This window comes from Pseudocercospora fijiensis, assembly GCF_000340215.1.
Source record: "Pseudocercospora fijiensis CIRAD86 unplaced genomic scaffold MYCFIscaffold_6, whole genome shotgun sequence".
In the NCBI taxonomy this organism is placed as follows: Eukaryota; Fungi; Ascomycota; class Dothideomycetes; order Mycosphaerellales; family Mycosphaerellaceae; genus Pseudocercospora; species Pseudocercospora fijiensis.
Window position 1 is genome coordinate 3,923,893 of NW_006921537.1, and position 23,021 is coordinate 3,946,913.

The 23,021-nt window shown below is 47.6% G+C and overlaps 6 protein-coding genes across 6 annotated transcripts; 3 read left to right on the forward strand and 3 right to left on the reverse strand.

Moving 5' to 3' along the window:
* Positions 1 to 329: 329 nt before the first annotated feature.
* On the reverse strand, positions 330 to 1,532 carry MYCFIDRAFT_38573 (uncharacterized protein; the record flags this gene model as incomplete). The annotated part of the gene is made up of 2 exons (XM_007929768.1): positions 330 to 1,304; positions 1,359 to 1,532. 2 exons carry the CDS (start codon positions 1,530 to 1,532, stop codon positions 330 to 332), a joined length of 1,149 nt encoding a protein of 382 aa, XP_007927959.1.
* A 1,436-nt stretch (positions 1,533 to 2,968) lies between these two features.
* On the reverse strand, positions 2,969 to 6,138 carry MYCFIDRAFT_38680 (uncharacterized protein; the record flags this gene model as incomplete). Its single annotated transcript, XM_007929778.1, has 6 exons — positions 2,969 to 3,204; positions 3,284 to 4,321; positions 4,433 to 4,798; positions 4,871 to 5,576; positions 5,631 to 5,793; positions 6,071 to 6,138. The coding sequence occupies 6 exons, from the start codon at positions 6,136 to 6,138 to the stop codon at positions 2,969 to 2,971; spliced, it is 2,577 nt and encodes an 858-aa protein (XP_007927969.1).
* Positions 6,139 to 6,666: 528 nt separating this feature from the next.
* MYCFIDRAFT_70882 (uncharacterized protein) lies at positions 6,667 to 7,583 on the forward strand (the record flags this gene model as incomplete). Its single annotated transcript, XM_007929869.1, has 3 exons — positions 6,667 to 6,695; positions 6,748 to 6,799; positions 6,856 to 7,583. The coding sequence occupies 3 exons, from the start codon at positions 6,670 to 6,672 to the stop codon at positions 7,459 to 7,461; spliced, it is 684 nt and encodes a 227-aa protein (XP_007928060.1). The 3' UTR covers positions 7,462 to 7,583.
* A 789-nt stretch (positions 7,584 to 8,372) lies between these two features.
* MYCFIDRAFT_198164 (uncharacterized protein) lies at positions 8,373 to 9,593 on the forward strand (the record flags this gene model as incomplete). The annotated part of the gene is made up of 4 exons (XM_007930433.1): positions 8,373 to 8,800; positions 8,863 to 8,959; positions 9,021 to 9,117; positions 9,178 to 9,593. The coding sequence occupies 4 exons, from the start codon at positions 8,373 to 8,375 to the stop codon at positions 9,591 to 9,593; spliced, it is 1,038 nt and encodes a 345-aa protein (XP_007928624.1).
* Positions 9,594 to 10,312: 719 nt separating this feature from the next.
* MYCFIDRAFT_81493 (uncharacterized protein) lies at positions 10,313 to 10,964 on the reverse strand (the record flags this gene model as incomplete). Its single annotated transcript, XM_007930434.1, has 2 exons — positions 10,313 to 10,831; positions 10,893 to 10,964. 2 exons carry the CDS (start codon positions 10,962 to 10,964, stop codon positions 10,313 to 10,315), a joined length of 591 nt encoding a protein of 196 aa, XP_007928625.1.
* Positions 10,965 to 11,128: 164 nt separating this feature from the next.
* On the forward strand, positions 11,129 to 21,517 carry MYCFIDRAFT_176714 (uncharacterized protein; the record flags this gene model as incomplete). The annotated part of the gene is made up of 14 exons (XM_007930435.1): positions 11,129 to 11,167; positions 11,193 to 11,238; positions 11,279 to 11,347; positions 11,368 to 11,412; positions 11,455 to 11,565; positions 11,596 to 11,610; positions 11,647 to 11,862; positions 11,907 to 12,007; positions 12,042 to 12,077; positions 12,116 to 12,458; positions 12,517 to 12,549; positions 12,609 to 12,745; positions 12,777 to 13,335; positions 21,507 to 21,517. 14 exons carry the CDS (start codon positions 11,129 to 11,131, stop codon positions 21,515 to 21,517), a joined length of 1,761 nt encoding a protein of 586 aa, XP_007928626.1.
* Between the last annotated feature and the right edge of the window lie 1,504 nt (positions 21,518 to 23,021).

The following is a 23,021-nucleotide window of genomic DNA, read 5'->3' on the forward strand; positions in this document are numbered from 1 at the left end:
CAGAGAAGGGTGGGAGAAGGGTCGAAGGGAGAACTTCCACAGTACATGTCTCTTACATTCGTGTTTAGAAGAGCCAGCTACACAGCATGACTTCAACCGGAATTCCAAGAGTCTATGCCTGCTAGACCGTGCAGTGACCCAAGACGTCTGAGCCGCCGAGAAACACTTTCCAGCGTCCAATCGACAAATTAAAGCGAAGTATATGGCGAGACTCGACGAGAGGGAAAAAAAATAGTATCGCAAAGTATCACTCCAAGCTACAGAACTATACACAACTCTCACGCCGCAATAAATCACAAATCACAACACAAACCCTCTACCCTCCTCTACTACGCAACATGGATATCTTCCGAACAAGTCACCTTCTGCCCCGCCTCCGGATTAATAAATTGATAAATCGCAGGAATCGGCGCTGGAACCTCCATCAAGCTGGAAGGCTCAATATAATCCTTAAAACCATTGACCCGCGTTCGAAGCTTCCTGCTCTCAGCATACACGACTCTCCGCATACGGTTGGTGCTGCCGAGAGGTTGGTGGACTTTCAAACCGTGCCAGCCGTTGCAAGTGATTCGGTCATCCCACCAGACGCGGAACTCGGGGAGCCAGGAATCTTGTGGATCGAATTCGAGGGTTCCGAGTTCCTCGAATGGGTACTTCTTCTCGTCCCAGAGGACACCGATGTCGTCTACGGGCTGTTCGTCGAGGTTTTGTAGCATTTGAGCGCAAAAGGAGTAGGTGACTTTATGCTTTTGGTGAAAAGCGCGGTTGTGCTGAGAGATGATGTTGATTGCTGCGTCGTCTGGGATACGCTCATCGACGAGCTTCAACTGCTCCTCGCCCTTGGGGAAGACGCCGTACTTGGCAACGAAGTCGCCGTGGCGGTATGCAGACTGAGACCATTCGTTCATAGCGACCATGTACTGCTGTGGAAGGTTCCCTGGCATGCAAGCGACTTCAGCATCCTTTCGCGTGCCTAGGTATTTGGCGAAATCTGGTATGTTATTCCAATTCTTCTCCAGAGAGTCTGCGATCTCGTAAGTCGCGACAGGGGTTCGCAGCTCCAGCACGGGGTAGTTGTTCATGGTGAAGTCCTGGGTCTTCTTGTCCTCGCCCCATAGTTTCTCTCCCTCAACGCCGAATACCTTGATGCCGATACCTCGTGGAGCTGGGACTGGATCCGGCACGAGCTTTGGTGTGAGCGAGGAGTATCGCATGATGCAGTCGTAGGTTCCTGGCTTGGCAAACATGCCCTGGGCGAGGTGTGGCGGGAGATTATCGTTGACAACGAACTTGCCGATCACGCACTGAGCACATCGTCAGTCCAAAGTCCAACCAGATACAATCGAATAAGAACATACACCTTGAGTCTTCAAGTGAGTTCCTCGCAGGCAATGGTGATGCTCGTTGAAGTTCATCATCTGCATTCGCTTGAACTGCTCAGAGACCTCCCAGATCTTCTCCTTCTCGCCCGGCTGAATGACCTCGACGCCTGGAGCGTCCCATTTGATGTAATTCTCGCCGGTGCTACCCATCTTGCTTCTGTCAGGAAGGAACGCCGTGTTGTCGTCGTCGTCGTAGGAGCTTCGTTGCTCTCTTCTATTCTAGTTGATAATGTACCCTGTCCAATGTAACCACACGTGAATGGAGAGATGCAGGTAACGAGATCTTTCAGCGGCGGTCTACACCTACTATTAGATGTTTCTGTGTCCTTACCATGACCAGAGTCTACCCCATTCGACAGCTAAAGCTCCATCTTGCCGGACAGCGCCTCGACCTGTCTCGAGCAATGATCTGCTTAAAGACCAGACGACATTGCGAGGAGAGTGGCTGCGGGGTGCATGGTGGGGTCTAGAACGACCATTCGCGCCTCCATAATTGGCCTCTGATTCCATCTGGCGATGCGTACCTGACGCCAGAATTTGGAATAGATCTAAGACGTGCATATTATGACCTTGTCGACTTCTACTTTGAAGCACGTACCAGCGAGGATGTACCTTGACTAGAGCTTGGGACGCTCTCGATGAAGATGCGGCTCGAGAGATCGACATCGTGAGGCAATGAAGGAGAAGGAGGAGTGGAGGATTAGAGTTAACAGATTGGCCACTGCGTCACCTGTGGTTTGAAGCACTCTGTGCGCACTTCTCATACTGACACTTTGTCTCCCAGCCCAGCCTCCTCTTACCAACGCATACTTTGTTTTACGGGAGCCTTCTTCTGTACATAATCTACTCTGCTTCGTGCTTCAACAGGTCCATTTTGCCATCTCTGACCCAAAAATACACGTTCTTGCCAATGGCATCAATTCGCCTGAATTTTCATACAACGCCTCGCTAATCCCCGCACCAATGATGTCCTCACGAATCCAACAAATGATCAAAACTAGGCCGTGGAGGCAAGGACTCGCCAGCACATGCCGAATCATGCCTTCCCTCATCATACTCATCATACGCTTTCCGGAACTTCTCCCTTGCTTCACTCGGCGATTCCGGCGGTGTAGCGTAGTATAGACCGTCATTATCTGCGTGGTCGATCCCATGTGACTCCGGAGACTTCTGATCACTCTCGTGAGATTTGTTGCTGCTCCCGGCTCGAGACTGATCGCCTCCTTGGAGAATCCCGCTGCTGCTGACCGAGGGCTCGGCGCTCGCCGCGAGCCTGTCACTATAGCCCTCACCTGGACCTTCAGAGGTGTAATCCAATACAAAAGAGGGTGAACCGTCGAGGTCTGGGGAGTTCTACTTCTTGCCCTTCGTGCCAGCCCTAGTGGCGAAACGGCCTAGGTTGCTGAGACTGCTCTTGCCTTTCTGGTGTTGACCGAGCGGATTCTGAGGCAGTTGTCGCTGCGATGCGCTCTGGCCTAAAAGCAAGTGGTCAAGGGTCAGCGAAGGTCTTTGAATGCGGACGAAGGCGTGTGAGCGCGCCGAGATGGGATTGTCATGTGTGATGCCATAGCCCCAGCCGTCTTGGCTCAACGTGATTGAAGATACTTACTTCGCTCTGGCCGCGGCGGCGGACCCATCGATATCGGCTTCTTCTCCGGGATCTGTTGAGGCGTGTCGTCGAGTCCGTGCTGGCTAATGAGCTGTCGTTGCTGATTGCGTCGAATCTTCTCCTGCGTGGCCTTGAATCGGTCTAAGAGCTCATTCCACCTGATACCGCCGTCTTCACGGCTCTTTAGTCGATTCTGTCGTTCGGCGAACGAGCCTATTTGCAAGTCAGTCGATGTCAAGTAACTCATTTAACCAGAACTTGTCTCCAAAAAAAACCAGGCACTCACCAACACTGCCTGGCGTCGTGGCGCCTTGGCCTGGGGGTCGAATGTGGAGGTAGCCAATCGCAGAGACACTGTTGAGGCGATTCTTCAGCGCAGCGAAAGCCGAGCTTTGTGGTAGAAGCATCAGTAGACCGTAGAGGCATTTATACAGATGTGGATGCCGCTCTGGTTCAAGCAATTGCATGCGCAAGTAGGTGAAGACAGGCGACTCCAGCAATTGAACCAGTTTGTCGATTTGAATGAGCATATTGACAGTCATCTCAATCTCGCTGAACACTTTCAGTAGTTCGTATGCCTGTTCGTAGGCTTGCGCGAGCAGACAGAGCGAGAAGGTTGCAACCGCGTTCACACACCATGCCTTGAAAAGGACCGTGAAGAAGGTTTGGCCGTCTCGGTTATCAAGATTTCGCAGTCGTTTGCGCAGATCCACGAGCTCGGGCGCCGTGATGAGGTTGTTGTTGAGGTTCTGTACCATGATCGCGGCGAACTCAATGTCGTCCTCTTCCTTCTCCAGGCAGTCGGCCATGGTACGATATATACGCTCGGCAGATAATGAGAGACATAGATTTCGAATAATGAGGTTACCTCGCGATTCAAGAAGCCGTCGGTCTGTCGAGAAGAGCTTGATCAGGTTGACCATGAATGATGTGAAATAGCTTTCATCGCTGCTCTTACTGATCTGAGACAGGAGCAGCAGATCTCTTGTGACGACAGCCTCAGCCGGATCGCTGAGGGTCTTGAGCAGAGCTGGGAAGGTCGCGTCTTGTATGGCCAGGATTTTGCGCGGCGACTTGCGATGCAGCATGATCAACCAAGCCAGCGCTGCTACTCTGGTCGCCTCATTTTCGTGCAGAAATTGCAAAGTCAAAGCGTTGACCGCAGCTTCATAGTCCAAGTCGTCGTGCGGCGACTCTGCCCTCTCGCTCTCCTGGACGGCAGGCTCCGGCGTTGCGACTTGTGGTGATCGTGATTCGGGAACTTCTGGACTTGGTGCTTTGCGGGCGGCTTTTGGAGCTCCCAATGATTCTCGCTTTTCGCCATTTCCATCTATCTTGAGAGGTCGGAGGGAAGGAATGCCAGAGGATGCATTGGCCGCGGTTGGAGGTGCTGACGATACTTGCGCGGAGCTCACTGCCTGGTGTGATTCTGGTCCTCCACCCTGCTGCCGGGCGTGGTCTTCTGGCAAGGACATGATGTATCTTATAAGCAGCTCATTTACACCCTTCGCGGCAGACTTGACGTGTTCCTTGTCGTGACTCAGTGCTGGCAGCAGTTCTTGAAGGAGCTGTGGTGTGAACGACAAAATATTCTCCGGGCAGATATCCAAGAAAACTTCGATCCATTTCAGGCAGGTGACCTTGACCCCCTCTTCACGCGAGGACGCCAGGTTCTCAACCAGAATGTGTAGGATACTTGAGTAGTCGATCGTGACATCTTGACCGGGTATCCACTCGTCTTCCATCGGTCCTTCCTGATTCTCCTCATCTTCAGCTGCTGTGAAAGAAGAGGTCACACTACGAATCTCTTCGCCATCGGTTGCGTCCTGCTGCGCTGGCTCTGGAGCGTCCATTTGACCATTCTCACGGCTTTCGCGACTTTCCGCGAAGTCGGGCTCCAGCTCAGCAGGCTCGTGTGACTGGATCACGCTATCCGTATCGCTGTCTTTGTTCAGAGTCTCGTCTTTGCTCTTTCTGCTCTCAGCTATACCTTTCTTCACAGCTGCGATCTTCTTGATCTCGACCAGAAAGCGATCCAGGGCTGTTTTGGTGGTTGTGTGAACATCCTCATTGCTGTCGCCCAGGAAGCGGAGCAGGCCACCAAGAAAGCTGGGTAGATAGGCGACCATTTCGAGGTCTGGTATTTGATCTAGTAATGTGATCCATGACACGAGAAATGTGCGCGCGAAGGGATTCTGTACATTGATTCGTTCTCTTAGCAATGGGATAAATTTGGGCAGACTGAATGCCGTTGGGATTTCCATGCTCTGGTCCGGCGTGTTCTCTCCTGACGCGATTGCCGCTTCAGGCACGACAATTGATGCGTACGTCGCTGCTGATTCAGACACGATGTCCTTGATGAGCCTATCTAGCAATTCGGCACCGTTCTTGACAGAGAGCTCCGTGTCGGCGGCCAGCTTGCTGAGAGCGTCAAAGACATCATTAAAGTATACCAAGATCTCGCCCTTGGCCACCTTGGCGATGTTGTACATGCTCTCGCAGGCATAGTATCGCACTCGTGCATCTTGGTCGGAGAAGCAGGCAAGCACGGGAGGCACGATGTCTTTCAGATAACGTGCCACTTCCTGTCGGTCTCGTTAGGCCGTTTGGCGTTCAGAGTCTTCCTACGACATGCTTACAGATCCCAAGGCTATTGCGGCGGCAGCCAGTCCTATGAGCCCACCATTACGTGCGTGGGGCTGGTGAACGGCATAGGCGTAGTCGTGACACAGCTGCCATACAATCTTCTCGATGCGGGTGTGATTGTGGTCGGCGAGGGCGTTGCGGATGACGGACTCTAGTCTGTTGCATGCCTGTGTCAGAACATTTCTGCTGTGGACGGCGGGAATGACGACGTCGAAGTCGTCGATGTAGGGACAGTGGGGAGAGTGCGGGACGACGGAGCTCTGGGCGGGCTTGAAGAAGCTCATGGCACGTCTGGTGGTGTAGCTGGTGAGGAAGATGGGATAGAGCGGGTACAAAGCTGGACGCATTGCCGTGCATGGTTGATGAGGTCGAGCCGCGCAGCGCAACGGAAGGGTGCTCATGTAGTATGTCATGCAAGGCGGCAGGGTCTTACTCTAATGCGCCGGCCTTTCTCTTGTCATAGAACTTGTCCGACAAGCGGGCCTGGGTAGAATGATCCATAGTGCGGCTCGCGGTAAGGCAAAGAGGAGGCCGTCGCGCGTGTACAGCTCCCACCCAAGCTTTGCTGCTCCCTAGCCGAGCCTGGCCTAGCGATGTCGATAGCGATGCTGTAGCACTCTGGCCGCCGTCGTCGTTGGGTCGCACCCGTCACGTCCACCGTCCCTCATTGGTGATCTCATTCGCCTGCAACCTTAATCGCTGGACCGGCCCTCTGCATGGCCTGCGCCTGCTGGGTAGCAGTCAGAGTGTCCTTGGGGAGGAAGGAAGTGCTCGTGGATCGGGAAGGCGTTTGCTGTCTTGTGAGAGTGCAGCAGCAGGAGCAGCAGCAGTAGGCAGGCGCAGGCGCAGGCGCAGGCGCGAGCTCCCAAGTGACGTGACGACGATCCCTCGGCATCACTTGCCGAATGGGACTAGCCGGATTCGGATGTGCGAAGAACTTAGAACCACAAAGTCCAGAGTCGCAAGCCATCTCTCTCTCCATAGCCCGTCACCCTCACCCTCACACAACGTGCTCACGCAACCCCCGCCGCCATGTCTGACGAGAACAGCCGTGAGCTGTATGTCTTCGTCCAACTACCCTACGTTGCGCATCCCGCTGACGGAAGACAGATCGCGACTTTGGCGCGTGCTGCGAACCACCAAACAGATGTGTTCCGATCGAGTATGCGCAAACACCTTCTCCCACCATGCGCCGCTTCGTACTGACTCCCGAAATAGGGTTACGAGCTGACCGATGAAGAATGCAACATTTCTCTCGAAGAATTCCGCCAGCAATACGCAGACGAGTCCGGCGCACCCTCGCGAGTCAAGATGGCCTTTACAGCTCGACCTTCTGACGCCATGATCAAAAAGTACACGCCCATCCAGCGACCGGGGCAAGACGAGAAACCGCCCGAGATTGGTACTATCCACGTCGAGTTCTCCAACGACGCAAGCATCGGCATCAAGCAACTGAAGCAATTTGCATCAAATCTGGCAGACAAGAATTACTACACTGGAATCTACGTATCGCAAGTGCAACCAACTTCTGCTGCCCTCAAAATCATCCCGTCTGTCCATCCGCTTATTATGGAAATTTTCAAAGAGGATGATCTGCTGGTCAATATCAGCCGGCACGAGCTGGTGCCTAAGCACATTCTCCTGAGCCAAGAGGAGAAGCGCGGGCTACTTGAGCGATACCGCCTGAAGGAAACGCAGTTGCCGCGTATCAGAATCGACGACCCCATGGCACGCTATCTCGGTCTGCGCCGCGCACAGGTCGTCAAGATCATTCGGAAATCAGAAACCGCTGGTCGATATGCGAGCTACAGGTGGGCGATTTGAGGACAAGTGCAAACAAAAAACATGTTGCATTTTCGGAATAGCGAGGCGTCAGGAGTCGAATGGGCATGGGCATGTATCAGTACGCATTCACCAATTCAATGGGACAAAAGGACAAAGACCAGGTGGACGTGTCTTCACAAGGCTGCCGAATTAAAGACCCGCTTCACCCTGCGAAGATGCGACGCTTGGCAGCATTTTCTGATCCTCCAAGCTTCATCGAGCATATCTGGTTACGGCTATACGCTTCGAGAAAAAGTGAAGAGCTGGAGAGGTCAATGTAAGAATAGCATCAGCGGTTGAGATGGGCTTTGTTCGCCTTTCGCGCCGCCAAGCCGACCAGTCGAGCGATGGAAGCTGAAATGAAGAATGTCCGAGGAGCGACGAGTCGAAGGACCCTTTCTGCCACCAAGCACAGCCTTGACCTTCTTCAAACAGCCACTGTGTTGTGAATCGTGACGAGGAAAGCACGTCCATCTCTCCGCAACTCATACCTTTCAAATTACAGGGACCAACGTATGTTTCGCTTGCCAAGGCACAGTTGCTAAAGATAATACACTATTATACCCTCCAAGCTTCCTCGATCTCCACGAAAGTGATGGCCCATGCGTCCTCGACTTCATCTCGTTGCGCGCCTCGAAGACTTGGTCACGAGGACTGCGTCCGCCTAGACTAGCATCTGAGGTTGACCACTGCGAGGCGGAAAGATGGCCGTATATATCATATCAAAGCACGAACGGACCACCTCGTCGTAATTGCATCCTCATTTAGCTGGACTTGAGCCCTGTCGGCCAAACTCGCGCACTGTAGATATGAATACCGCTCAATCTCTGAGGCTTCAAGATCTCCGCTGCTACTACTCGATCTCCTTCTATCGTTTCTGAAACTTCAAGCAAAATTTCCTCGAGATCGCCATGGCACACGGGAAAGGCAATCTGTGCAAGAAGGCAATCGCACTTTTCCTACTGGCATGCATTGCAGCTACCATACTCGCTGTTTCCGTCGTTTATATCCCCAAACTTCATCATCATCATCATCATCGTCATCAGAAAGGTAGTGGTAAGCAAGACAACAGCAGCAATGACGATGACATTGAGAGTAAAGGTTTGGATATTCAGGTCAAGAACGCAGCAGCCTTTGACAACGGTGGAGCGAGCAAGAATCCAAGTGCAAAGGACAATGGTGTTGGTGCTGGAAAGGACGAATATACTCTCTACGCCGGAGAGTGGGATACGTTTCCGAAGAAGGAAGACTGGGTGTCGTTTGATGACATGTGGAATATCAACAAAAATAAGACTATCAAGACTGCTTGCGAAGATCACGGCTGGGGCGAGAATAATGCGTAAGTCGTTATATATTAATCAAGACTCTCGTGTCCAACAATCACGCTGATTTTAGCCACAGCGATGACGAAACCCAAGATATCTACGACGCAATCCAATCGCTTGCAAAGAACTCGAGCGTAGACAACCGTTTCATTCTAGCGATTGTTCTTCAAGAGGTAAGTAAGCCCGTTCTTCAGGAGGTAATGATCACTCGTCCTAACACTTCCGCCCCCAAAGTCCAAAGGCTGCGTCCGAGTCAACTCAACCAACATCGGAGTCCACAACCTAGGCCTCATGCAATCCCGCAACGGCACGACATACAATCCCGAAAATCGTAAGAACTCTATACATAAAATGATCCAAGATGGAACACAAGGCACAACGAGTGGTAAAGGGCTTGTGCAGTACCTCGATCAATACCCTGACGCCTATAGCGCTGCGAGAGCATATAATAGTGGTGCTGTTGCGGCGAGTGGCGATTTGAGTGATGCTATGGGTGCTGCGAAGTGCTATGCTTCTGATGTGGCGAATCGGCTTACTGGATGGGTTAAGGCTGAGTCGAGATGTGGGAATGGGGGGGCGCAGTCGGATGGGAATATCGATTCGCAGGGAGCGACGCAAACCACGACGCAAACCACGACCCCCAGCACGAAGCATTCCACGACGCAAACCACGACTTCGACATCCAATAATGGACAATGGCATCCCGATTCTGCAGCGGATTCAGGACAATGGGTTCCCGACTCGGTAGTGGACTCAGGACAGTGGGTTCCTGATTCTGGAGCTTCGTCAGGGCAGTATCAAGGATAATATATACAAAAATCTCACCTCTGCGTACTGTATCCTTGGTGGGGCTCTGATTGATACCATACGTCAGCGGAAACAGAACCGAGTCTAAATTTACCGACGACAGCTTCTCCAGATGTTGAGAAGACGGTCGATCCAATGCAAAATCTTTTTTTTTCTTGAAATGGATCGAGGAACCATTAATATTTTGAACGAAAAAAAAAGATTGACGAAAGCACCATCTTGCTAGTAGCTTCACCTTTAAGAGCAATGTTGCCCATGGATGACGCTAGTCGAACCTTGGAGCGCGACGAGGATGTCATTGAGTCTGTCTTGAACGGTGAAGGTTTTGACGTTGAAGATGGAAAGAGAGCTTGCGTCGAAATTTCTAAAGCGCTTAGTATTCATTCCGAGGGACCAGATCAGCTCACGCCGAAGGACGAGCTAGATGAGGAGCTACGTGCACACCACGCCACGGTTACAAGCAGCACGACACAGGTTGGACAATGGCTTCGGCTCGACGTCTGGTTGTAGTAGGAATTTACTAGTCGCTAATAGCTAGTGGCTGGTTCACGATCTATGTGAGAGGCCCCTGGTAGACTGAGAGACTATTGCTTACGAGATGCAACGCTCAACAAATCCTGCTAAGGAACATTACAAATCGAACCCTCCCTCCAATCCCAAACCCCCTCTCCCATTCCCAGCAATACCATCACACACACACATCCACACACACACCAAATCTAAGCATACTCCCAAGCCCTCTCCCCCTCAAACCCAATAACACGGACGGCAAACCCCTGTCCCGTCAACTCCGTCCTACTCGCAGCAAAAATCTGATACGCCGTCCCCTTCCCATCAGGAATATTCGAAGTCTCATTAGTAGCAACAGCAAGAAAGTCATTACCCTCAAACACCAAATGTCCATCCACAATTCCAAAACCTTGCAATGTAGAGCCTTCACCCGTGGAGCCGCTGTGAGCGACAGTGTACTTCAATGCCCCATCAGCGGAAACGTAGACTTGCTGGCCGCCGGGGACGGTGACGTCGAGGGCCAGAGTGTCGGCGTCGAGGGAGGAAGTGAAGACGGTGCTGGTTGTGGCGTTGGTGTTGACGGGGATGTTGTCGGGTGTGTAGGTGGATGTGTCCTTGTTTAACCAGAAGTTTGTGCCGCTGGCTGCGATGGGAGCGTACTGGATGTCGCTGCCGGAGCGGATGGCGACGCCGGTGAAGGAGAGGGATTCGTCGGCTACTTGACGGGCCTGTAAAAGGGTGGTTGGATTAGAGTTTGGGTATGGGTTAGGATGTGGATTGCGAATGTACCTTGATACCAGCAGCTGGGAAAGCTGCAGCGGTTGCGGCCAAAGCGAGGGCGAGGGCGAGAACGGACTTCATGTTGAAGGATTGATGGGATTATTACTGATTTTTGTGGTTGTGAAAGTTTGTCGTTCCTTCCACATTTCGAAGGATGCAGACTGCAGCTTTATAGCGATTCCTTCGAAATTCATCGAAAAGCTTTCATGGCACGCGATGATGAGATCTGTTAATGTCGTTATACAATGTCGTCAAGTATTGTGGGACGATACGATGTTACCAGGGTGCTCATTCAGGTAATGATGCCAGCGTCGGATCAGACTAGAGCACGCCAAGCCAGAGGCGAAGTACAACCGTCGCAAGAAATAGAAGTCGATCTGCAAAATTTACTAAAGTCTCGTATTCGGTGGGGGAAACAATATATCACTCACCCACCATCATCTCGAAGTCGACGCCAGTCTCGAGTGATAGCTGCTGTTTTGAGCCGCGCTTGAACGGATCAGCAGGTTGATGCCAAGAATAGCAGGAGGTGACGTTAGAGCCATGCTTTCAAATTCACCTCTGAAATGAGGTGCAGTACAAGTACTCTGCACGGTCGGAGAAGAGCTCGAACTGTCAGCTATGAACTCACACGTGCATCACTCACATATGAAGGCTGATTCTCGAGGCCTATCACTGCGACGTTCGTCTCTTGACTGTCTGCAGGAATGAGACGGGACGCGGTCGCGTGTTATAGGAGGGCGTACAGATTTCATCCACTCAGTTCCTGCACAGTGGGCGTGGTTTCTATCTCATCGAAGCTCATACATGCGACCGTCGAGGCCAGCAGTTGCTAGGACAGCGGCTGAGATTCGGCTGTACAGTAAGTATCCGCAGAGCAAGGCTGCCAAGAACCTTAAGGACTGCTGCACAAGGCATCAAGAGCAAAGGAACGGCGATTCATTGCATCCGACCTCCAAGCATACAGTCGCTGATTTTTGTCCGCCTGGATAGGGGCTTTTGTTTGAGCTGTTTGGTGTCCAGACGATCGGCTTTCGGACGGGCGAAGATTAGCCATGAATCGTCGAGCGAAGTATTGGTCCTGCTTCTTTGATTTCAGCACAACGTCGGCTGGCTCAATTAGAGTCGTTTCTAGAGACGAGGCCTGACTGATTGAAGGCACTGTGTGGTTGTTCTGGCTCGCACTGGAAGCTCGTGCCATGCAATAGCATTTTTAGAATTGATCATTAAAGCCTGTGCTTCCCAATGTCTGCCTCGCATCCGCTTCGCTCTCCACTCAGTATTGTGCTGTCACATCCATCAGACACATCTGCACGCCATGGTGTCATGTTCCTCGCTCTTTCTTTAACCCCCCTTCGGCAACGACTGCCAAGTCTTCGGCAATGCAGTCTGAGCCAACTCTTTCAATTGAATCGCGGAATGGCCACAAGCTTCAGGGCGTACGGCTTGGTGTAGCGTGCGCCAAGAATTGCAACATGTTGGTGCTTCCGATCGTACGGCAGCGTTTGAGAAGTGAGGTCGATGTAGAATATTCCGGAGTGTTATGTGGCGTACGAGAGAGCGGCGATATCGAGCGTGTCCTGGACGATCGCGAGATAACTTCTGCTATAGAAGACTCAAGCCTGCAAGACAGCTAGTTTGAAGAGATTCGCGCATGGTGGTGGATGTGACGTCTTCTTCGGGAGGGTAGGGGAGGGGAGGGGGGCATGTCTGTCTGCCAAGAAGCGCCTTCGGTATTTCCCTCTCTGGTGCGACGAGGTCATCACGAAGTTCGCACCTCCGCCGTGAGTGCCGCTGCCGCCGCCGCCGCCGTCCGTGTCATCCGACATATCGCTGCGCACGGAGGAGCGGCACTGCGGCAGGTGGCTACCTAATGGACAGCATTTTGCCAAGCCAAGCATGCCGTTCACAAGGAAAAGATGTGGAACGATTCGCAAGATGCCACGAACGCCATCTGATTGCGCATCCCATGGCAGCTACCACCAACACGCGAAATCCCACGTGGTGTTGCAGGCACAGTCTGGAAATGCCAATGCCAATGCCAACGCCAATGCCAATGCCTTGTACGCCAAAATCAACAATTGTCCGTCTTGGTGTCTTGGACGACTTGGCAGCTTAGAATATTCGGCGGGCAAAGTCAAGCACAGAGAAATGTCGGAGCTTGCCTGCACACCATCGGCACCAGCAGCATACTGTACTGTCATGCTCGGAATCCGGTGCGACTGTCCCAGTAGCTTCTGTGCGAGACGAGACAGCGCGCTGAACCTTCGTTGGGATATTCTAGTCACGTGCTTGCAGCCTCAGGCCATCGCCGCCGTCGCCGCCAGCCAATCGGTGCCGGCCTTCGAGACCGATCGGGCAGTGTTGGCGAAAAAGTTATTTCGGGCCGCGCTCGAGGATGGCAGGGCACCAAATCTAATACCGCATGCACGGTCTTTTTACCCCCACGCTCGTTGCGAAGGGTAACGTACTATAGAATACGGAGGAAGAAAGAAATTAGGGAGAAATTGGACGAGAATTTAGACGAGATTCGAGAATTTAGACAACGTTTATTTGCGACGTTTTTAAAAATAAAGATACTAATAGCCTCCGGCGGAAGGGGCAGTATCTCGCGCAGAATAGCACCCCTACGCCTCGAGCATACCTTACGGACGGGTCCCCCCTTCCTACGGTCGTACCTCCCTACGGAGGGACCCCGCCGTCCGACGGTCTTAGCTAGCGGGGGCCTCTACTATTCTTTGCCCTAGGGCGGAGCGGGATTCCGAGGGCAGAGCAGGATTCCGAAGGGGGGGGGGGGCGATAGCGAGGTTAGATTTGCCGGAAAGGGACCCCTACGCGAAATATATATACCGCGTCTACGCGATATATATCCCCTATCCTCCTATACGTTAAAATTAGCGGTAAATAGAAGGAGGGATAGAACTTATAGCGATAGCGAGGTTATTATAGGAAAGAGGAAGAATACGATAGGAAGATATATATATATATACCGAGAAGTAAATAAACATCCTATTTAGGACGTAGGGGCATACGGTATTAGATTTAGTACCGATAGTAGTAGGTAGTAGCTTACCCCTCGATACTAAACCGAGCCCTAGCTAGCCGCCCGAGCCCTAGCATATCCCGATACTAGCACTATTATAGAATCGCTCTATATAGAATTACGTGCTCTTTCTACCTAATATAGGCTATTTCCGTTCTTAGTTAGTATTATTAATAGGCGCGTCGCGCGTTATCTAGGAAGGAATTCTACCGTAGACCTAAAATTCGCATTTCTTCCCTCTTTTATAGTAGATTGCCTAGTAACTATCGAAAATAGCTAAATCTCTATTATACGACGAGTTTCTCGATAATCTTATCGCCGACGCGATAGCGGAAGGTACGTAATCGATAGAAATAGCGATAGAGATAGCGGTAGAAGGCGCTTAATCGATAGAGATAGTAGTAGAAGGCGTAGAAGACGCGCAATCGATAAAGATAGTAGTAGAAGGCGCTTAATTAACGGTAGTAGATATTAAGTCGTAGAAGGAGGTTAAATTAGTCTTAAAGACGCGTATTCGAGGTCGCTATCGCTTACTATCGCTACCTTACGAGCGTATAGTTCTATCTAATAGAAGATCGGTGTCTCCGCGACCTTAGAAGTACCTATTCTCTCTAAAAGAGCGCCGCCGTAGACCTATACTACGAGAGTCGAAGTTTACGTCTTATTAGGCCCTTATCGAATATATCTACGCCTTCGGAAAGTCGACTAGATACGAGTTTAAGCAGTATAAGCCGTAGAAGAACAAGAATAAGATTAAATACCGTTACCTCTTCGTATACGGCTACTATAGTTTGTTACGGATCTGATTAGTTAGAGTCCTTATATAATCTTAGAGCGACGCTAAGACTAGTAGGCTGAGCTATCGCTCTATCTTACTAGGAGCGATAGGAGCGGTCGAGAGCGATAGCGTCGCTCACGTCGCTTACGACTATAGACAAGATATCTCCTTTATATTTAGGAACGCCGGAATGCCCTTATAGCTCGAGGCGTTCAACTTATATTACCTACTTACTAATTAGAATTACCTTTGTACCAATTATTCTGTCTCTGCCTCCCGCTTGTATTAGCCTCTCTAAAGAAGCCTCGGCTTGCACGTAATAAGAAGTTACCTAACGATCTGTCGCGAGTAACCGTAACACTTTAAACGCCCTTAGGATAAGTGCCTTATTATAAGTCGGAAGGGGAACTCCCGCCCTTAGCGAGATAGGCAGTACTCGACGTACTACCTCTAGTGCTAGCAATGCACTCGGAACCTATGCCGGAAACGATTCTCTCAAGATCGGAAAGCTAGACTTTTATTACGGCGACCGAGACAAGTTCGATACCTAGGTTAGCTAGATAGATATATATTTCATGTTCAACTAGGTTTAAGATAACTTAAAGCTAGTCTTCGCAACGACGTTTATGCGAGGCAGGGCTTAGTATTAGGTTAAACTATTTCTTAGGACCTATCTAGATAGTAACGGGACCGACAATTCGGATAGAATCTTCGCAAGCTACGAAAATCTTAAGCGTGCGATAAAGAAGGTCTTTAGATCTTCTAACGAAGTTGCTACCGTAGTTAGGGTTATCTAACATTTAACTTAGAAGGGGTTATATACCGATTACGCCGCTAAATTTTAGGAATACGCCTAACTTACGGATTAGGACGACGAAGCTCTTATAACAATGTATCGGCGAGGTCTTAAGGATAACGTTAAAGACGAGCTTATACGCGACGGTAGAAAAATAGATAATATAGGAATATTAGTTAAGGTTACGATCGATCTCGACGATAGGCTCTACGAACGAGCTTTAGAACGACGTTACGATTCCAAGACTTCTAGAAAAGCTAGTTATACTCCTAGATACGATAATAGACGAAACTATAGTACCTACGATAAACTAAAAGGGAACAACTACTACGGTGCGCAACTAATAGAGCTAGACGCTACCTAGAAGGGTCGAGCAATTAAAGGAAGAAAAGGCAAGAGTTCGCCTAAGAAAGTAGGAAGATTGACTTGCTATACGTATAGCAAGGAAGGCTATATAGCACGGAACTGCCGCGGCAAGAATATAGTACGACGCGAACAGTTCAATATAATATAACGAAAGGACTCGGGCAGAGAAGGCTACCGAATAGTAGTAGAGCTATACTCTATTAATAACGCGCCGAGGACCTACGTAGAGGTCGTAAAGGAAGAGCTACGACAAATCTATATAATAGCACGACGACAAGAACCCGTATATAGAGCCCTTTACTAGAGATTCTATTACGACGACTAATGCTAAATTCATTATTCTACTAAAGTAGAAGCAGGATTTTTCCCTTAGATTAGGCGACTCGTACGAGAAGATGCGAAATCCTAGTTAGAAGAAGAAACGATTGATGAATCTTGCTTAAATGCCGACGATAAAGAAAACCGAGATCCGGAAGCTTTATTCCCTCCCGGGGAGGAGTTAGGAGCTATCCTAGAAGTACCGGAGTCCCCTTAGCAAGAGGAGGAACAGCAAGAAGATTCAGAAGGAAGTCTAGATACCGAGGAAGAAACTACGAATAAAGAAAGTAAAGACGAATTCGGGATTAACGACGATACGATCCTTACGTTTACAATAGATATACCTATAGCAGCGCGAACAATCGCCTTGTATCTAGTACGCAAATACGAGGAAATGTTTCTAAAGGTTAACGGACAACGGAAGGTCGATCCTATCTAATTTGATTATTTCTAGATAAGCTTACGGGCAAAATTCTAGAATTACCCTCGAATACCTATAGACTATACGTACTATAACTTCATTACGGAGCGAGTACCGATAGGAAGTACGATTACGCCCTACGGATACGTCCTACCCGACGAAAGGACGATTATTACTTAAGATATGCGTTAGACGGTCTAGCGATTAAATTAGCAATACTGAAAGGCTATAGTAGCGTAGGGATAAGATGTATATAACGATACCCTCGAGGAAAAATTATATGCCGAAGAAGCACGAACGGTAGGACTACGGATCCGTAACTAGTTAGAATAACGTTAGGCTACTAATCAGTCGGGAAACGGACTAACTCTCTAGATTAGAGCGTTCTAAGAGAGTTCCTTAATACCGAAAGCGCTCAAGCATTAATAGCAGTCTTCCGCACAAAAGTTATCGTTAACGGGCACCCGACGAGTATATTAATAGATTCCGGAGCGAGCGGGAACTTTGCCTCCGAATCATTCGTTAAAAGCCGAGGGATCGTAACCCGAAGTAGAAGAGAAGGAGCGTATAAACTTATAGCAGTAGATAGGTTACCGCTACCTAGTATAGAACGAGAAACGATACCGTTACTACTAGCTATCTAACAGTACTACGAGGAGATTGTCTTAGATGTTACTAATATAGCTAGTTATAATATTGTATTAGGTATACCTTAGTTGAGAAAGTATAACCTAGTCGTAGACTAGAGAAAAGGAGTACTTATATTTAAGGAATGCGACTATATAATCGGCATTCAACCTATATAGCGGCAGCGTTCGTAGGCAGATAAGATTGACAAACGCAGGGCGATTCGTAAGACGTTTGCGTCGACAGGAATTACGGAGAACCGTATTCAACCCGGATCGATACTACCGTTAGGTTAGGAGGGTCACAATAATAATTACGGGAAGGATAGAAGTTATACGCTATCGAAGAATGAAGCTAGAATCTCAGACCTAGACATTCCTAAAGAGTATACTAAGTAGAAGCGACTCTTTAAAGAGGAGAGAGGCAAGGCAGCCTTATTTAAACACCAACTATAGGATTATAAAATACACTTACAGCCTAGGAAAGAGCCTCTATAGGGACCCTTATACGCAATATCTAAGAAAGAGCTTAAAACCCTAGACAAGTAGCTAAAAGAGAAATTAGAAAAAGGCTAGATACGGAAGTCGACATCCTCGGCAGCCTTACTAGTAATGTTCGTTCCGAAAGCCGGATTAGACGAAGGACGGCTAGTAGTCGATTTTAGACGACTTAACGATATCACAATTAAGAATCGGTACCTACTACCGAACATCGAAGAAATACAAGACCGATTAACTAGATTAGACTAGTATACGAAGATTAACCTACGCGATACGTTTTACGCAATACGTATAGCAGCTAGATACGAATAGATAATAGCATTCCGAACAAGATATAGGCTTTACGAATTCTTAGTTATGCCTATGGGACTTATAAATGCCCTAGCGTTATATTAAGACCTTATAAACGAAGTCCTCCGAGACCTTCTAGATATATACGTTATCGCATATATAGACGATATCTTAGTCTATACTAAAGGAGCTCTCGCGGACTATATACGAATAGTGTAGGACGTCTTTGAACGATTTACTCAAGTAGGATTTAAGACTGCACCTAAGAAATGCGAATTCTATAAGAAGGAAGTTAAATTCCTAGGATTTATTATTAGTACTACAGGAATCAGGATCGATCCAGAAAAAACCAAGTCAATATAGGAATGGCTAACGCCTACATGCGTTAAAGACGTATAATCATTCCTAGGATTAGCTAACTATAATAGGAAATTCATCGAGGGCTATTCTAAGACAGCGGCACCCCTTACGGAGCTTATAAAGAAAGACAAGAAATAGAACTAGAGCACGAAGGAAGACGAAGCGTTTAGGCAGCTAAAGAAGCAATGCGTTTCTGCGCTAACGCTACGATTATTCGATAGGAGTAAGGCGGTCTAGATAGAAACAGACGCGTCGGATAGGGCTATAGGAGTATGCCTTATATAGGAGCATAACGGGAAACGACACCCGGTAGCCTATTACTCGAGAAAGATGTTACCCGCGGAATAGAACTACGACATCTATAATAAGGAGCTACTTACAATAGTTACATTACTATAACACTAGTAAGTATACGCGGAAGGAGCACTAAGTCTTACGATTCTTTCTGATTATAAGAATCTAACTTACTTCACTACGACTAAAGTACTAACCCGAAGACAGGCCCGCTAGTCGGAACTACTAGGGTAGTACAAGTTCGAAATCCGCTATACCCTAGGACGCGAGAACGGACGAGCCGACGCACTAAGCCGCCGTAGCGACTATATAGAGGGTTACGAACTAGTATAGCAGCAGATATTAAAAGCAAACTAAGACGGAAGCCTTAGTGCTAACACAAAAGAATTCAACTATATTATACGAGTTCTTTAGGATATAGAAGAACAGTTCCCAATCGAATATAGGAAATACTAAGTACCTAAGGAACGAGTTACGGAGTGTATACGACAACACTACGACGGACCAGAAAATAGACACCCTAGAGTTTCAAAAACAATAGAACTAGTTAAGCGAAGCTTCGGATTCCTACACATGCGATAACGAGTTCTAGAATATATTAAGAAATGTCTACAATGTCAGCGTAATAAGGCTAATAGACACGCTAAATATAGACATATCCAATTTAGGACGCTACTAGATAAACTATAGGACGAAGTTACAATAGACTTTATTACGAAGCTACCGAAGTCTAAGGATCCGGTTACAGGACATAGCTACGATATAATACTTGTTATAGTCGATAGGCTTACGAAATACGTACACTTTATTCCTGCTAACGAAGCAAGTACGGTAGAGCAACTCGGATACCTCGTACTAGATAGACTTATACGATACTACGGATTTCCAAAGACCTATATTACGGATAGAGACAAGCTCTTTACGTTAAACTACTAGAAGACGCTTACAGCGACGCTTGGAATTAAGCACAAGCTATCAACGGTATACTATCTATAGACAGACGGCTAAACGGAAGTTAAGAATCAGGCCTTAGAGGTATACTTACGGCACTACGTCAATTACGTATAAAACAATTAGGCATCGCTATTGCCTATAGTACAACTTGCACTGAATAACTAACAATCTAAGACTACGAAAGAGACACTATTCTTCGCTAATTTTAGGAAACATCCGCAGCTGTTCGGGGAATAGTATTTACAGCATCTATACGCGGATAAAGCGATAGTCGCTTTAGAAGACTTAAAGCAGGTATATAAAGAATTGCAAAGGGCAATTGCCGAGTCTTAAGAAAAGATTACGGGACTATATAATGCAAAACGAAAAATGGTACCTTAGCTAAAAAAGGGGGATAAGGTCTATCTCCTAACGAAGAATCTGAAAACCCGGAGATCGACTAAGAAACTAGACTACGTTAAAGTCGGGCTATTTTTGATTGATAAGCCTAAAGGACCAGTTAATTACCGACTTAAACTACCGGACGACGCGAAAATCCACCTAGTATTCTATATCTCTATACTAGAACCTACAGACGCCGAAACACCGTGTTAAGAAACATTTCACTTCTAACCTAAGGAAGAAAATAAGTTTGAAGTCGAAAAGATCCTAGATTAGCAAGGTCAGAAATACCTTATTAAATGGAAAGGATACCTACATTCAGAAAACACCTAGGAACCAAAAGAAAACCTACAGAACTGTTAGCAGATAATCAAAAAATTTCAAAACCGAACAAAAAAGAAATAACTAGTATAGCTCGAGGAGCGGGGACTCTAATAGCGTACCTAGTAACTATGTCTTTTGTGGCTAAGAATCATACTACTAGACTAACTAGCTAGAAGATAAAATAGACAGGAAACATTGAAAATACATACCTTTAAGACACTAGACTCTCGGTACTCCTACTAGGAATTTCAGAGGTAGGCTAGGACGTCCTATCTAGACGACTCTAGTTATGAGGCGACATCTATAATCGGCTATCTAGGGGAAACGGCTCGTTAGCAGGCAACGAGAATATTATCGGCTCTATAGGCGAAGAGCCTAGCTCTCTTTCGAGCTCCTCCGCCTATTAAATAGAGGCTTCCTCTACCTTAAGAGCTTATACCTCCCGATCTTCCTTTATACGTAGCGACTTGCGTAAGCGACGGACCTTTGCGCAATGCTCGAAAAGCTTCCGCGTAAGGAGGTCTTCCTCCTCTTCGGCCGCTTCGAGATCTTTAGCTATCTTTAGGCGCGCCTTCCGGATTTTTTCATACTCTATACGAGTAACTTGTATATTATAGGACTAGCCGTATAGGGCGCACTCGGAGCAGCGGCCGGAACGGAGATCGACTTTGTAGGATTTATCGGCCTATTCGTAATAAAAGCAGCGGATCGGTATTTCGAAGCAGTCGGCAAGGATGTTATTTGCGATATTTTCCTTACGCTAACGAGAAGACAAGTCCTTTAATAACTTTGGTATAGCAAAGAAGTTGGAATTAGAAAGTTCCGGAATAAGGGACTATCCCGCTTAAGGAGGGGGATAGTGTTACGGATCTGATTAGTTAGAGTCCTTATATAATCTTAGAGCGACGCTAAGACTAGTAGGCTAAGCTGTCGCTCTATCTTACTAGGAGCGATAGGAGCGGTCGAGAGCGATAGCGTCGCTTACGTCGCTCACGACTATAGACAAGATGTCTCCTTTGTATTTAGGAACGCCGGAATGCCCTTATAGCTCGAGGCGTTCAACTTATATTACCTACTTACTAATTGGAATTACCTTTGTACTAATTATTCTGTCTCTGCCTCCCGCTTATATTAGCCTCTCTAAAGAAGCCTCGGCTTGCACGTAATAAGAAGTCACTTGACGATCTGTCGCGAGTAACCGTAACATAGTTAACCGGACAAGCGTACTTAGAAGAAAGAGGCTAAGTTAATATAGCGGAAGTCGACTTCGAAGAAGATAGGCTACAAGTTCTATTTCTACGCCGTTACTATCGATCTATTATAGCTAGAGGGTAAGTAGGTAATCCGGTATTCTTTAGAAGATAATTATTGTTATTACTATTACGAGAAGGATAATATTGTCGCTCTAGCGACAGTATAGCGGAAGTTAAGAATAGTAGCGTTCCTCGAGGAATTAGAGGGCCTTTAGTAAGCGCGAATACTAACCTCGAAGATTATAGCCTACTTCCGCGACCGTAGTATAATCCTTAAACTAAAGGACATATATAATATTAGCTAGTCTCGCAATATAGATGCTCGTTAATAGATAAACTAGGCTTAGCGAACGGTCGAGTTACTAGATAAGAACGGTATCTTCTATAAGATTAATACTAATCCTTAGAATAGCGCTATTCGTAGCATAATTGCCCTCTACCTACGGTCTCTAGAAGCGTTTAAGAATACGCTATATACACTAATTATAGACACTACTTATTCGACTAATATCTATAACCTCGAGTTAATAGATATCGTTACTACTAGCCCTATAAACGACACAATTAAGCTTAGTGTTAGCCTTGTCCGTCCGAAGCTAGATTAAGCGGACTTTATAAGGTTGCTACGTTTACTATAGAAGGGCCTCGAACAAGCCGGTTGTCTAATGCCTCTTGTTATTAGCACTAATCGTAAAGTAGCACTTATACTAGCTATTAATAATGTATTTCCGGAGTCTTAGAATATCGTATGTAACTAGCATCTATAGCAAGATATATTAACTCGAGTCCGTAAGGAACGTAGCGAATTTAGACAAGTAAAGGGCGATAATAGCGGCTAGATCGATAGCCCTTTAACTAATAAGTTCCTTAAGCTCTTTATATACACTATTCGCAGTTAAACTAAGCAGGAGTTTAACGACAATGTCCGCAAGCTATATAACGTGTATCCTATATTTAAGGCCTATCTCGAGAACAACTAGTAGCGATATAAGACGCGGATTATCTACTACTAGACTAACGAGGTTCTTTACTTCGGCTATAAGACGACTTCGCGAGTTAAGTTAACCTATAGACGTATTAAATAATAGCTTAACTATAGCAGCCGCTACGATATCTTCTTACTCTTTAAGAGCCTACTTAACTAGTAGTACGAGGGTTACGATCGCCGCCGTATTCGCCTTGCTAAGAACCTTAAGAGGTGCAATAAGGCACTAACTAGAGCCTTCTAGTCTAGCGTAGCTCGAGTAATTAGTAATTACTACTTACTAGAAGTTAAGCTATTATATCTACGTATAGTAGATCTTCTGCGTACTACAACTAACGATAACGGCAACGAGATTAAGCACTTAGCCTACTCGTATAGCTGCCCTTACTATACCTATAGTAATTATATAAGCAAGACCTATAGCTATCCTTATAAGTACGATATTAT